The sequence below is a fragment of the Echiichthys vipera genome (genome assembly GCF_963691815.1).
Source record: "Echiichthys vipera genome assembly, chromosome: 17".
In the NCBI taxonomy this organism is placed as follows: Eukaryota; Metazoa; Chordata; class Actinopteri; order Perciformes; family Trachinidae; genus Echiichthys; species Echiichthys vipera.
In genome coordinates this window covers 14044350-14060559 of record NC_139842.1, presented here as the reverse complement: position 1 = coordinate 14060559, position 16210 = coordinate 14044350, and the positions used below count along the sequence as shown (strand labels likewise).

The 16210-nt window shown below is 40.9% G+C and overlaps 2 protein-coding genes across 2 annotated transcripts; both read left to right on the top strand.

The window, feature by feature from the left end:
• Positions 1–606: 606 nt before the first annotated feature.
• On the top strand, positions 607–3781 carry btbd17b (BTB (POZ) domain containing 17b; the record flags this gene model as incomplete). The annotated part of the gene is made up of 3 exons (XM_083930750.1): positions 607–694; positions 2093–2378; positions 2707–3781. The coding sequence occupies 3 exons, from the start codon at positions 607–609 to the stop codon at positions 3779–3781; spliced, it is 1449 nt and encodes a 482-aa protein (XP_083786876.1).
• Positions 3782–5068: 1287 nt separating this feature from the next.
• Positions 5069–15890, top strand: LOC310960302 (dual specificity mitogen-activated protein kinase kinase 6-like). Its single transcript, XM_083931969.1, has 12 exons — positions 5069–5380; positions 9394–9463; positions 9751–9799; positions 9897–10010; positions 10255–10374; positions 11007–11123; positions 11660–11711; positions 11826–11953; positions 12358–12435; positions 13118–13257; positions 13483–13528; positions 13807–15890. The coding sequence occupies exons 1-12, from the start codon at positions 5362–5364 to the stop codon at positions 13882–13884; spliced, it is 1011 nt and encodes a 336-aa protein (XP_083788095.1). The 5' UTR covers positions 5069–5361; the 3' UTR covers positions 13885–15890.
• Positions 15891–16210: the final 320 nt, after the last annotated feature.

Below are 16210 nucleotides of genomic sequence, written 5' to 3'. Positions count from 1 at the left end.
ATTAAGAAATTTGACTGACTGCCATCTGTCACACATATTAGAACCTCAATTACTTTTGGAAGATAGTCTCAGTGGCAACCCTCCTGTAATTAATTGACTAATTATATGATTCTGAATAACTTAACTCAAATATTATAAACAACATTTTGCAGTCTATAGATTTGCTGCATTCTGAGTGCCATTAAACCATGAAAATGTGCTAATATTGATTGTTAATGGTGCCTAACCTCCCTGACTTTTAAACTACAAAAAACCCCAACCAAAACCATTAAGTTGAGTCCTTGGCTGGCCCGGTGCCATTGATCAATGCCATGTAATACCCAAAAGGGAGAAATTCAAAATCAAAGCTGTCGCTATAGCAACGCCCCTGCCAGATTCCACCAATCAATGGAGTCTGTGGGGTTGCGAGATGCGCCAGGGAAAGGCCAGCGTCCTACATAAAGAGTGCGGGACAGGGAGCCGGGCGGCACACACAGGGCAACACACCTTTCCGCACACACGACAAAGGCACAGCAGCAAGAACAAGAGTCAGGAGAAGAGTGGCACAGAGTAAGGAAGAGAGGGGGAAAGGACAAAGGAAGAGAGGCAGGGAATAACTGAGAAGATATGATACGCTCACGTGAACAAGGGATCCCTGCCTGGGTCTGTGTGGGCACCCTGCTCCTCTTAATCCACTCTGTCACAGTTAGAGGAGGTAAGATAACAAATGGCATCAGTAGTTTCAATTTTTTGCTTTTAAAGAGTTACATCACATTTGCATCTTTATTTTTTGTTTTAATATTCTACATTGAAAGAGAAGCTGTTCTGATCTGTTCTATTCTATTTCAGTCCTGCTTCCCCCATACTGTCAGTGGGTAGTAGGGCATGGCATGAATGTGTGGCTCGTGCTCAGCCTCAGGGCAGAGAATGGGAATTTGTCTATTCAACTTATCCTGTCCTCATCTATCTGTCTGCTGGGTGCAGGGGAAAACAGGCAAGTCCATTTGCTGCCTGGATTTGTGCCAGCTCAGTAATATAGAATAATACAGTACAAGCGCTGAAGGAAAGCTTTTCTTCTTCTTCTAAAAGAAGATCTGACTTGGACTGATTTTGACCAAAGCTATTGAAGGCCACATTCCTGTGCTGTCAGATTAGATTTCATTTGAAATTCCACGTGAGCACAGGCTCATCTCCTATATATAGGCTCTGTGTATAAAGTATTTTATTTGTTTTCATCTCTTCTCAGCTTAAGCGGAAGAGACACTGGTATTCATAACTTTTGTTCATTTACTTTGAATTGAATTTATCAGGTGTATTATGGGTTTTACTTTCAGAATCAGAAGAAAATAGATACTGTTCCCCCTGTTATGATGAATTTGGTGTTTTTTTTGTTTTTTTAATGAATGAATTGGCTGCGGTGTGCCAGAATCATTTGTTGAAACATACCCCCACACCACGCTCAGCTGGCTCAGCATGCTGGCTGGCTAATTGGAAAAAGGTTGCTTTGAAGTGGGGGTGCTTGATTCTGGTAGAGATATGAAGACAGTGAGACATTCCAGGGAGCCAATGTGCTCCCCCTGTGTCTCATTAAACCCAGTAATAGGCCAACAAGGCGGCTGGTGGCTGTGGCAGAATGAAAACACCAGCTTGTCATGCTGGGTCTTTCATATGTGATTCTCCAGTAGCATGTGCCACTTGCCCGTCGAAGCAATCATCTGCAATAGTTCTTCAAAGTTAGGATTCTTTTCTGAGCACCTAGTGTCTGAGGTTCTCTGTTATTTGACTCTAGAAGAATAGAAGGATGTGAAAGTCGGTTTTCACCCTGATATATGTTATCAGTTGTGGTTTACTTGAAGAAGTAGGGATTCTTTCAGTTCTTGTTGTGTCAAGTATGATTCAAGTTGAAGAACAAATGCTGGTGAATTCTGCTATGAAATCTTGGAGAGCAGAATATGGCTGATGCAGATTGAGGTGATGGAAATGAGAAAGCTGATCAAAGCTGATACAGCAGTTAATTGCAATTACAAGGCAATTTCCCTATTAATTTTAATATTGATGGTTGTTTTTCTATTAGGCACTACTAGTTCATCATCTTGCACCTTCTTTTCCACAGCTGCCCTGAAGCTGGAGCTAGCGTTGGACAATGGGGCCACGGTGCTTAATCACTCCATGAGTTTGGTGCAGCGCATGGAGACCCTGCTGGCCCTGGGGAATGCCAGCGATGTCACTCTTCGGGTGCAGACCATCAACACGGATGAGGTGAAGGTGATCCAGGCCCACAGCCTGGTTCTCACGCTGCAGAGTGATGTGTTTGAGGAACTGTTACTCACCCGCAACAACAGCGCTTTGGTTTTGAGAGAGACACCCGACTGTGCAGCTGTTTTTGACAAGTTTGTCAGGTGAGGGTGACTCTGGTGACCAGATTTGATTGAACCTGATTTATTTTGAACAAGTGATTGTAATCACTTGTTCAAAATAAATCAGGTTCAATCAAATGGAACCATTTAAAAAACCTTTAACTACTCTCCTCTGGAAAAGTGAGATGCTCCATCTTTGGAAATATTCTAAAATTACACCTGCTGTTTGAGGTGAATATCGACAGTGTGGGTTTTTTCAGTGACTCAGATGTGAGGAGAGAAAACAAGTAGTATGCCTTACTGAAATATATATGTATATATTTTTTAAATATCTTAAGATGATTATTCCAGCTTTCTTTTTCTCTTGCAGGTATCTGTACTGCGGTGACATCTCAGTGCGGCTAGATCAGGCCATTTCTCTGCATAAACTGGCCAGCAAGTATCATGTGTGGGGCTTGCAACAGGGGTTGACCCAGTATATGACTCAACATCTGTCTAGTGATTCGCCCACAGGGCATGTGATTGGCTGGTACAACTATGCATTACAAATTGGGGACATGGTCCTGCGGGACAGCTGCCTGCAGTACCTGTCCTGGAACCTGTCTTCTGTGCTGCAGAGTGGAGAATGGGGCTCCATTAGTGAAGACCTGCTCCTCTCCTTGCTCCAACGCTCTGACCTCATTCTGCAGAGTGAACTGGAACTCTACGAAGCCCTGGAGGCCTGGATTAGCCAGAACCAGCCTATAAGTTCGACAGTGGAAAGTGCCCTGAGGGCTGTTCGATACGGCATGATTCCCCCTCAGCACCTCTTCCGTCTTCAGAAGCAATCTTCCCTCATGCAGAAGCATTACGAGTCTATCCGTGATCTACTCTACCTAGCTTTCCAATTTCACTCTGCCTCACCTATCCAACTGGCCAAGTACTTTGATGTCAACTGCAGTATTTTCACTCCCCGTAACTACCTGTCCACCTCCTGGGGTTCCCCTTGGGTCATCAATAACCCCACCCGTGATGACCGCAGTTTCAGCTTCCAGACTCAACTCGGGCCCAGCGGCCATGACTCCAATAAAAAAGTGACCTGGAACGCCCTATTCTCCCCTCGCTGGCTCCCACTCAGTGCCAGGTCAACCTATACTGAGCTGGGTGCCATGCAGCCTACACGCACAGATGGAGGTCGACCTCGCATCATTGTAACACCAGCAACATCTAGTCCAGACTTTGCTGGTGTGAGTTTCCAGAAGACAGTGATTGTGATGGCAAGACAGCAAGGAAAAGTAGTGGTTCGCCACGTCTACAACTTCCACCAAAGCACAGAGGAGGCCGGGGATTTCCTGGTGGATGCTGACCTGCAGCGCCGTGTATCAGAGTACCTGATTGACAGCTCCCTCTACCTGCACATTGTAATAAAACCTCTCTACCATACCCTCCTTGTTGCAAGGAAGTAAAGGCAGGAAGCTGGTATGGCCTCACCATCGGTTATTCACCCCCACCCACACAATCACATGCACATATTCCGAAGTAAACTCATATCACAGCACGAGTTTATGCGTCAAGCCTGTGACATCTCCATTGTTGATTAGTTTGTGCATTTTGTTGTCTTCCAACTATTCAACAAGGAGGTTATACAATAAAGGACTCACATTTTAACGGCTCAGCAATGATTAACACAATAATGATGGTGGGTTTTTCAGTATTTCATGCATACTAAGAAAAAAAAACTTCATTGTACTGTATTTGTTCAGGTATTCTTCAGTCCGGCAGTTTGTTCCTTGAATTGATTAAATCTATGTGATTGTTAATGTTGTTTGCGTAGGTACTATAGATGTTTTGCTTTAAAATAAAAAACTATTGCTATTCATTTTATGCATTTCAGTTTTTTGTCAAATATAGATTTTTAGTTAATGACACTTATATCCTGTGACAAACACTTATATACTTGGTGGTTGTTTACATACGAAAATGTGTATATTAGAGTGCAATCCCATTATTAGTATTCTTTTGTTGTCGACTTGCAACACAGGGAGTCCTTTGGTTTTATTGTCCATCCATCTTCAACAACTTGTCCCTATCGGGGTCGGGGGTGGGGAGGGGGCTGGAACCGATCCCAGCTCACATCGGCGTGAGGCGGGGTTGGTTTTATTATAATTATTATTTATTGTTAAACATGCATTTTATCTAACTTTTTAATCAACTACATCAGGAAGGTTTGTTGTTTTCCATACAAAAATGAATAAACTACAATAACATAACAAATATGAATGTGTTGTTTGGATTTGCAAAAATAAACTTGAAGTAAAATTGAATGGTTGATCTCACTGTAGTTTCATATTTTTTTTATTGGTTACAGTAATTGTTGCACAAATAAGGAAGCCCATTTCCACCAGTGTAATGGAAAAAGGGTTCTTGTAAGTCCCTATAATCAATAAATATCTAAAAATTCAGAGAAAGTATCTCAGAACAGCCTAGTTTAGCTACTATCTCATTTTTTAAGATACTAAGTCATTATTTTGAGATATTAAGTCATGTTTAGAGATAATAAGTCAATATTTTGAGATAACTTCTTATTATTTTGAGTTGATGGCGGAAATGGGCTTCCATACAAAGAGTATGCTTTTTTTACAGAAAAAAAGCGCTCACACAATACAAACTACACATCCCATGATGCTTAGTACGCAGCAGGAAATACGTCATTACGCCGTTGGAACCTTCAGCTGTCAGACTTTGGCCACCCTAAAAGTGCAGGTTTTGTTAGCAAACTAACTCGAACTCTACCGCATTGTGCCGACTTTATTTAAAGTTGTGCATTCATCTTTAAATCTGCTAATCGATCTTTGAACGCGAGAGCTGGTGATTGAAGCACTTAATATTGCACGAAGACGAACTGTTTAGTTTTAATCGCTGCTAGTTTTTTTTTGCACAAGCCAGCGATCCTGAGCGGGTGTAAAGCTAGATGCAGGGAGGGAGGGAGTAAAAAAAAGGCAAAAGTCTTTGTGCTTCCCTTCCCCCTCATCAAAGCAAAGGGGAAATGTCTCTGTCTAAAGGAGGTAAGTGTTTTTTTCCACTCTGTTTAAAAACAACCGTGCATACCTTTTTAAATATAGAGGTGCAGTTTGCGTGGAAGTAATTAAGCTAGCTTATGTATGAGAAATGTAACCTTGCCAAGTGGAAAGCTGCATGTATGAGGAGGAAAAAAGAAGCTAGCCAGCATTTCTTTCATTGCTTTCTAAATAAATATGCGAAGTCTCTAGAACATAACGCTAGTGGCGTCTGAAGGGATTCATTTAATGTGTTATTTCTTTCTCATTTTTCTGTTTTGTTTTAGCTAAATGCTACATTCGCGTATCCGTTTAAATTCCCGTGTTGTGGTTAGCTAACGCGACAATAAAGGACTTTTGCCAAGCTGTAATTATCAACCAACTTGCCCCTAAGCTAGTTTCTCTCTTCCAGTAAAGTAAAGCACATTGGGACCACAGGTGTTTGCATTTGTCATGACGTATCGATTGTGTTGAGCCCGTTTGGGCATTTTGGTCTGGTCAGTGTGTTAGCGCGAAAATGTTTTAGTGCTGCGTCCTTTTCTTTTATTAATTTAACGTTATTATTAATACAGGTGGTGGAAATCCCTCGAAAAAAAAACAAACAGTTGGCGATGCCAAGCAACCATGGCGCTATCACACACTCGGTTTCCTTTGTAGCCTAATCACTGGACAGTGTTGAATAAAATACACACCTTGGAAAAATCAAGGTCCTTACTCACACACACACACACACACACACACACACACACACATACACACATACATACACACACACACACACACACGCGCGCGCGCTCACAGCATAATGATGATGTCAATTTACATTTCAAGTTCACCGCTTGTGCTTGTTACACAACCATACTAGGGTTACCATGGTCGGGAGTACACACTGTTTTGAGAGGGCTGTGTAGATTGGATGGGTGCTGCTCAGGCAATCACAGCCTTTGGCCTACCATGGCATGTTTTGACTTGCAGCATCAATACCTAGTGCAGCCTCTCTTTGTTGACAGTTCACTGGCTGCAAGCAGAAACTATATAGCTGCTACACAGGTTCTGTGCCGTAATTATTGTGTGCACCAAAGCAGGCCTGATGTGTCTTGTGAGAAAGTGTTTGTTTTTTTTTCTCTTTCTGGCCACAACAAGGAGTTGTGCCTTCCGTGGTCAAGGGAGGAGCGGGTCTAAGTGCATTGCAGGGCTGTTCATGGTATTGCTGAGGCATGTTTGGAGATTGGGTTCTCCCTAACAGCACTGATAGGGTGGTGTGGAAGATTATATGTGCATGAGTCATCTTTTCTGTATATGGACCCACTGTGGGACTGGAGCTTCCTGATGGTGACTCGCCACACAGCTATTGACACTTTGATCCAATGCACAATCCAGAAATTCTTGTTAACATTACGAATGAGTTACTACACTCGGGATGTTTCCACTGAGCACAATTTGGTTTTCTAAGAAATGGGCTGCTGCATTTCCTGTCAAAGTGCACCAATTCACTGCTAACTGTCTGTAGTAGCTGATATTGATAATTCCAACACAGCATTAGCAAAGTTTGATTAAGATCAATACTTATGCTTAGTAAACTTCTTCCTGTGTAAGGAAGAATTTGCCGTGTGGAGATTTAAAAAGTAAAATAAATAAATGCAGAATGCATCAATGCAGCTTGTGCTATTTCAAGATATGAAAAAAGGTTTCAATGCACACATTGATGTAAATGTTCAATTTCATGATATACCACTGACCGTGGTATGAATTGCAAACAACCACTTGTAAATGGTATGTTTGTACATGTTTGGCTTGGCGACATGACCATATACATATATCTTCTAAACCATATAAAAATGTCTATTACGGCAAGATTTACATCATTAAAACAACACTTTACGCATGTTATGTTCATTTTGCACTAAAGTTATTAATACAATTAGAAAATGGTCAGTACTTTTCATTTGTCAAGTATTTAATCCACACAGGACTATACAAAAAAAAAATTCTTAACCATGTGGTTATTCAGACTATTTAGTGAGTAACGAGAAAACATGCTATATTGTGATAAATTACATTATAAGACATGACCTACAGTATATTGGTATAGAAGATTTTTACCAGCCCTCGTACACTATACATGTATTTCTCTCTGTGCTTTCCTGATATGATTTGACTGCAGCTGAGGCTAATATCATGCCACTATTGGGTCCAATCAGGCTCAGTTCGAGGACCATGCAGGTTTTGCAGCAGAAAGCTGTTGTGAAGCTGGCCTCAGTTGGCCCTAACAGGGACAGCGAGTAGCAAGCAGGGCCAAGTTAAGTGACATCATATTTCCCAATGGGTCCTGACAGTTGTTGTGTTTTAAGCGGATGTGTCCAGTCTGACTGGCTGTGAGTCATATCCCACCAAACACTCACAGCTACAGAGTCACTCTACGCCGCTACCTGAGACAAGCAAGTTTTTCAAGTCAATTAATATTTCAAAATAAATATGTCTAGCAGTAAGTCAGATTTAAGTTAAATTAAAAAAAAACTGCATGTATAGGGTATTTTTTCAAGACATCTTGAACAGCTTGGCATGTCAGATGTTTTTGTACTGCACTGCCATGATCGCCCTCTACACCAATTTTGGTCCATGAACAAAAGTCTTATTTGTCAGGTCATTTGAAGGCTTTGAGTGCTCGTACTTTTATCCCACGCAGAGCAAACACAAAATCTATTTTTGACTGAGCATGTGTGAGTAAATCACACTTCAATCTCTCCATACCACATGAGACTACCGTAGACTGTCCAGACACTGTGGGCCTATTTTAAGGGCTGCAGCACAAAATGGACCTGTCTGACGTTTCAGTGGTAGGCCATAGAATCTAAAATCTTTGTAAAACTTCACTTCCTTTCCAGCTTAATCTAGCAAGGAGGGGTTTACCCAATCGTACTTCCTCCACACTGGAGTATTGTGACTCACTCAATGGCAAACAACCCCAGAGTAATAATGAGCGCTGCATTGCATTTGTTCCAAAGTGAAGGTGCTTGACTGTGCATGAAACCTGTTTCTCTGAACTGGAGTAGAATAATTGCACAGCCCGGCCTGAGCCTGTATGCAACAGGAAATAACCAGCCAGGACTAAACTGTTTCTCATCATATCCCAGAGGGTGAAATTGTGGCCAAGTCCTAGCACACACAGATAAAGGTCAAGAAAAGTGTTCTGTTTTTCCTGTCGACCTTGCAACAAGAGCAAACATGCTGAACACGAGTGTCCGTGTCAAGAAAAGTTGAGTTGTTTTTCCTGTGTAGCTGCTCTTTAGGCCCGGTAGCTGTGTCATTCTGGCACAGACTCACAGCCCCTTGTGGGAAGTCCCAGAGACTGCCGGTAAACTGTGTTTATGAATGGACTGCTGTCACTGATTTAACACAGAAAGGTCCCATAGCTGCATATTTTACAGCACCATACTCAAGATAACAAAAACATTTAATAAAAACTCGAGATTAGAAAAAGATACAAAGCGGAAAAACCCATTGATAGATGATTTGATAGCAGTTATCGTAACGGTTAAAACAAATCTTCCCCTGCACCCCCTTCCCTTCCGTTTGAGTCATCATTAGTCATTTAGTCTACCTTCTCCCTATTGCAGGGCCTTAGCTTTGAGTACACCTAATCTGCAGATAGATAACTGTTCTTTGTGTCATAGACAACTGCAAATTGATTGTAACATTGAAAAACAACTCCTTTAGGAATAAAATAGAACAACATTCCCTATCAATAAACTGATTTGATGAAAATAAACAAGGTCCTTTTAGTTCATACTTAACTGCCTGAATTAGAACTTGGGATCCGTTGTGGCAAACCTCACCTCTACACTAAGAAATGTGGCAAATGAGCTCTTAAAAGCCTGTAGATATGTCTATTTGCCTTTTTCTTCTACAGAACATTGCTAATCATATTAACTTGTGGTTGCTGCTAAATACAGCTGTATTGCTCAAGTATGTCGAGCATGGAGCTGGAGATGGTAATGTTTTTTTAATTTGTTGTCTCCAAGGGAAGAAGAAGAACCCCGGGCTGAAGCTGGCCAAAGAAGTGTTTGCACAGCCCACACCAGCAGCAGCAGCGTAAGGATCCTTTTTTTCAATGGGGTAGTGACCGCAGCCATTAGAGCCAGAATGCGGCAGGGACAATACATCGGTCTGCTATTAATCTATTACAACTATATCTGTGTTGGTGCATGTGTTGACCAATAAGTAGTAACAATACAGTACAGAAATGCAGAAATTGAACACAGACTTTAATCAGTGTTTGCTTCAAATTAATCTGATAAACTGCAGTTCTAAACATGCAAAATTTCTCTGTCCACTACTGACTGTTGCTTATGCTTAAATATTGCTCTCTCTCCTTGCAGACCCCCTCGAGATCTTGACTCGAAAGCTTGCGTCACAATTGGAGATCAGGTAAAGTTAGCTTTGTATTCCTCTGGAACATGCTGTTGTTTTTTTTTTTGCTTTCCTGAGCACATACATTAATGTAACTTCTGCCTCTTCTGTTCAGAACTTTGTGGTGAAGGCCGATGACTTGGAGCAAATTGAAGAGCTGGGCAGGGGAGCGTACGGAGTGGTGGACAAGATGAAACATGTGCCCAGTGGTGTTATCATGGCTGTCAAGGTGGGCTGAGAAACTGCTACTCGGGTTACCTGATCTGTAAATGCACCAGACTTTTTTTTTAAATAGCACCATGACTCATAGACGTATTCAACATATGAGCTCAACTTGTTAACATTCGGATGAGATCTATCAGATCTATGACATGTTATATAATATGGATGGTTGTAGGACACACCATTTTATTTAAGGTATATCTGCCCGCTGATGACACTGGCAGCCCAATCTGTGATGTTTGTGTCCACAGAGGATTCGTGCCACCGTCAACACTCTGGAGCAGAAGAGGCTTCTGATGGACTTGGACATTTCCATGAGGACAGTGGACTGCTTCTTCACTGTGACCTTCTATGGCGCCCTCTTCAGAGAGGTGAATAGACTTTGACATGTATGACTGGTATGCATATAATATAAGATAAAATGAATCTTTATTGTTATCCAGTGGGGAAATTTGTTTGTTGTACCAGTTCAATAGAACCAACAGAAATACATATGTAGACAATAACAGATGAACAATTAGAGGTACCTAAACCAAAAGAGAATAGGATACAAGAGTATTTGGACACAAAAATGACGCGGTGAAGTTAGTGGTGGTAGAGTCAACAGGTCTATGTAAACAGTGTACAGCAGATGATATGATATTGTTAGTAATGGTACTCGATGTTTGTCTGTATAAATGTAATATAATTTAGTGTAAAAGTCAATTAAACATATTAACATAATATATAGTATAGTACAGCAATATAACATATAGAATACCAACATAATATCATATAACATGGTATAGTATAATACAGAATATTTCAATGAGCTGCCCATCTGCCACAGCTCGTCATGTAGGGGATGAGAGGGGTTGTTTAGGATGGCTTTATTTTGTCCTTCATCCACAGACTTAAGACCAGTCCCACCACAGAACTAGCCTCCCTCATATATTATGTGTTTGATCATCTTGTTTCTTATTTTTGGGTGACTGTTTTTTTTCTTCTTTTTTTTCTTCTTCAGGGTGATGTTTGGATCTGTATGGAGTTGATGGACACATCTCTGGATAAGTTCTATAAGAAGGTTATTGAGAAAGGCAAAGACATCCCTGAGGACATCTTGGGCAAGATCACAGTAGCAGTACGTCCTGTCCCATAGTTCACATTATAAGTTGTGCTAAGATGTCAAGTGCGTTTACATGTCCATAAAAGTAACAGTCCAGCATTTTGGAAAAGTATGCATGTTCACTTTGTGTCTGAGAGCAAGACAATCATTTGTGGTTTTATAGGCAGTGAACATGTTGAAATTATTTCTTGGCGAACAACAGCCATGCGCAGTTACTTTCTGGAGTCTCGTCATCCCTGTGAGGTTTCTAGGCAACTAGCGATATGGCCGGTGTGGACAGATGGATGAACTATTGCTCCCCAGGAAATAGCCACATTGAATGACTCGGTCTAAAACCACAAACTGTCATTTTTACATTTCTGTCGTACAAATCATTTGCCTTTTTGTTTTGACATCAACAGCAGATAATGTAACAAGAAGTTAATTTTGTCGGTGTTTTCTCCTTATTGTTTTATTAATGTACTGAGAAATCATCTACATCTAAAGTTTTCAAGAATATTTTCCCCAGTAATTCAACCTCTTTTCCTTGATTTTCTCTATTCACTTCACAGATTGTCAAGGCATTAGAGCATCTGCACAGTAAACTGTCAGTCATACACAGAGGTAATCTGACCGTCAGTGTATAAACAGTTTTCAGTTTCAGTTTCGGTTTCCTGTTGATGTTTCTCACAGTTGCTTTGTTAGGCTCTTTTTCATCACAAAAATGTCCCTCTCCAGATGTGAAGCCCTCCAATGTTCTGGTTAACACTCAGGGCCAAGTGAAAATGTGCGACTTTGGCATCAGCGGCCACCTGGTGGACTCTGTGGCTAAAACAATGGATGCAGGCTGCAAGCCCTACATGGCGGTACGTGGGAAATGGGGAAGAGACTCCTGGTACGGGCTAGCTGGGAAGATATAGAACTGTACTGTCCGTGTCAGTGTCTGGGGGGAAAAAAAAACTGGTTCCACAGGCCAGGGTGATTTAAATCAGGCCTCTACTGTCCTAAACCCTAAGCTGTCTAAACAAACATCTTGCCTGTATGAAGGAATGTAGGCTCACAAACTAGTGTTATTTTAGATCGTCTTGAAAACCACTTTAGTCAGTAGATTTGTTTGTCTCCAATTATACGTATTCTCATCTTTACAGGTCTTTTTAATTCTTTTTAATTTGTATCTGATAAAGTTTTCCTAAAAATGACAGTATATATTGTTCAAATGATTTTCAGATATTGGCGGTACTTAATCTGTTGTTAATAATTTTGATTTTAGCCTGAGCGGATCAACCCTGACCTCAACCAGAAAGGCTACAGTGTCAAGTCAGACATATGGAGTCTTGGTATCACGATGGTGAGTAGGGTTGGATATCACAATGAGGCTCTTCATGCCATTTGTGATACATTTTAAGAAAATAAATCCATGTTCTTGCTGCCCTTCTCAGGTCCACTCTTCTTTTATTTTTTAAAACAAACATATTTTGCCTTCCAGATAATAAACTATTTAATGTGTATTCCATGTGTTGTTACTATGAGCTTATTTAATATATCGCTCATACTGATGGCAAACACTGAATTGTAAATGTTTACTTAGTCTTATGTAATCACTTTTTTCTAGTATACTCTATTTGATTATGACCGTTGTGTCATAACAAGGAATACAAACATTTAGAAGAAAAGTTATTTCCCAGCAGTGAGCTTCTTTTCCATCCTGCCCACTCTCGGGCTACAAAGGTTTTTTTGACATTCAGAATTTGCATTCTCAACAAAACTATTTTCTCTTACCATGATAATTATCGTTGTATAACGTGATTTACAGGTTGACCGAATTGACATACATGCATGTAGTAGAACACAATTCAAGCATATTATAAAACCCTTTATAGAATAATAGATTTTTTCTGAATTGTCAACATAGTTTGTGTTGCAGTTGTTAGTGGGTGTTACTCTTCTTGTAAATGCAAACATTGCACTGAGCAATGTGTCAGCTTCAACATGTGTGATCCTTGGTAAATCAGCCTTTCTCTGTGTCCTAGATTGAGCTGGCCATTTTGAAATTCCCCTACGACTCATGGGGCACCCCGTTCCAGCAGCTCAAACAGGTGGTGGACGAGCCATCTCCACAGTTGCCTGCCGACCGTTTCTCCCCAGAGTTTGTAGACTTCATCTCCCAGTGGTGAGTCTGAGTTCTGCCCCCTCATTCACCTTACTAACTAACCAGCAGGGGTCAGTGTTTGCTCTGTGTTTACTGAAAGGGGCAACACAAGTATAGTATTTGTGGAGCTGATGTCTGTCAATTGGCGTTTTTTGTATGAAGTGTTTTATATAAAGTTCTGATCGTTTTATATTTTTGGTGTTTGCCGTTTTTCTCACTTTTGCATTCATCTCTTTATTTTTACAGCTTAAGAAAGAAGCCAAATGAGAGACCAGCTTATACAGAATTAATGGTTAGTAGTTTTAAGATTATTTTTCTCTTTCCCCAGAACAACAATACAAATAACAAATTATTTCATTTTTCATAATGCTAATTTTTCTACATTGCCCTGTACTATCAACATTGCCATTATGATCAGTGTGCTCTGGCTCTTACTTTTGTCCACAAGAGGCCAGACTTACCCAGTTAACCCACTACGACTATAATGTGTGTATTTCATAAGTAAATAACATCATTTTGTCATTCATTCAAGAGCATATTTATATATAGTTTGTTTTCCTTCTGATGCAGCAACATCCGTTTTTCACCGTGCATGACTCCAAAGACACAGATGTGGCTAGTTTTGTCAAGGTCATCCTGGATGACTGATGGGCTCCCTCCGGGCCCCAGCCCACCAGGGTCGGCAGGATCTCTCAGCAAATGAACCAATGGCCTACCTGTTTTCTTTTCTTTCTTTTTTTTTTTAACTCACTGGAATGACAGACTCTCATGCACCCACACAAAACAGGGGGGTGACCCAAAGACTGACAGCAGCCCAGCAGCACTGGAGTAGGAGGGTTGTGGTAATATGAACTTGTAAGGTCGAAAACCAACTGGAGAGGTTTAATTCACTCCTCCAAGCTTCCTGTTTGTGTGTGTGCGTGTGTGTGTGTGTGTGTGTGCGTGTGTGCGCGTGCGCGCAATTATTCAACATGACAAATATGAACTGAACCAGATTTATTGTTATTTTTGTCTTGCTCTTCTTTTGTTTTTGCCCCACTGCCCCTTATCTGTCTCTTCAGAAAAGACAGAGCCAGCCATGATTTGATTTTGTTGTGACACATTGTATGAATACTTTTGGAATTTCATCTGCAAAACCAACAATTAATGTGTATGTTGTTATGTATTGAAAGCTATATTTGCATATGCGTTGTATGTATTCTCATTTTACAGAGTTTTGATGCTGTTTATCATCGACAAGTGTGAATTTGACCAGACTAGGACCTTATTTGTCAGATCGCATCAGGTCATATTGTTGCCCTGGTTCTGCCATGAGGTGATTGGTCTGTGCAGGCACTGCAGTTGTCACGAGCCGGACCACGAGATGCTCAAGAGCAGAGACAAAACATGTCAGGAATGTCAAAGGTCATATTCTGGACAGGAGGAGTTGCAAGTAATTTCTAGATCTCTTGGCGGCGTGAGGCAGGAGTGCAAAACATCCCATATCATCTGATCCGATAGTGACCGAGCTGAGGACCTTCATGCAGTGACCCCTCCATACTCGTTCTCGGGTATTAACGAGTTGGCTTCAGCGCTGCCATTGTTACTACCTGGAAGTATTCAGCGGTTTCCCAATCAACCTCACAGCTTTATCTTTTTCTGTGTGCCATTTTGCAATTTGTTGTCATGAATAACTGCATTAATTGTTTCCCCTTTTTTCGGACTTCGGGATTTTGACTTTGTTTCAGCAGCATTTAAACTCATCCCTTTTCCTGCCGTCAGCATAGTCTTCTCATGAGGCACTTATATTTAAATGTTTTTTTCCAGATACCTTATGCATTACACAGACAGTATGTTAGGGAAATAATTTATGTGTTGAAGATGTAAATACTATCTCCTTTTTTAAATGTAACATGGCACTGTCCTAACCTGGCAGTGCAGGTGAGTGGTTGGAAGTAGTTAGTTTTAATGCAGTGTGACACGCATACACAAACACTTAGGGCCAGCTGAGTATTGTACACCTATTTTGGATATTTTTGATATGCTGTCAGGCTCCACCGCTCAGGTTTCTGCGCTCTCCTTCATGTGCAGACGGACCCATTTATTTTTCCCCAGGTCGTACTCTACTTGAGTGCCGCACTGAGAGCCTTTTTTCAGTCCACGGTGGGCAGCCATTATCTCTTCTGTCTGACCATTCTATGCAGAGCCCCTTCGTCCTGGACACGCGGCAAAAGGGCCCTTGCCATGTGACAGTTTCCCCATTGCAAGTGTTCAGTGACTGTGATGGTGATTATGGCGATGATAGTGACGATGACTGCCGTGCCTCTGTTCATGGCAAGCGCTCTTCGCCCCTCCGGTTTACACTGTAGTGCAACCTTTATCAAAAGTCAGTGAGTTAGGAGTATTTATGATTGTGAATAATAAGGGAAAGCTAGCAACATCACAAAGAAGCTGCTATTTTTTAAAATTTCTTTTTTTCCCTTTTTTTTTTTTTGTCGGCCTTCTTTGGATGGCCATTCCCTTGGTGTGTAAAAGTGAGTTTTTACGCTGATCACAATGAGAATGGAACACTTGCTCTACCTCTTACTCCTTTACTCTATTTGCCACCTTTTCATTGGGTGGGACTGACAAACTTGAATTATGGAAAGACAAAAAAATAAAGGCTTTATTGTTGAGTATGCACTTTTTATAGCTTTATTTTCGTGATCCTGCCTGTTCAAGTGGGTAATGCAGTTTGCAACACTGTCCAGGTTTAAAAGAAAATGCTGTCATTACATTTTTTTTTTGTTATTGCAATGGAAAGATAAAAAACCATCAGTCAAATACATATGGACTATATCTGCTGTTTACCTCGCAATCATAGCTACAAAAGATAAAATAGTTATGAAATCCTGCCTCAGTATTTTAAATGCAGTTTAGACATCTGATACGCTTTCATAATCATGAAGCCCTATCATAAAGACCAAAATGCTTAATCCAAAGAGAAATGCACACA

What these genes read in the sequence shown, in the direction of transcription:
- LOC310960302 (XM_083931969.1), top strand. An exon ending in CCCACACCAGCAGCAGCAGC is followed by an intron (nt 9,464 to 9,750) that starts GTAAGGATCCTT and finishes CTCTCCTTGCAG; the next exon opens with ACCCCCTCGAGATCTTGACT. An exon ending in GTGTTATCATGGCTGTCAAG is followed by an intron (nt 10,011 to 10,254) that starts GTGGGCTGAGAA and finishes TTGTGTCCACAG; the next exon opens with AGGATTCGTGCCACCGTCAA.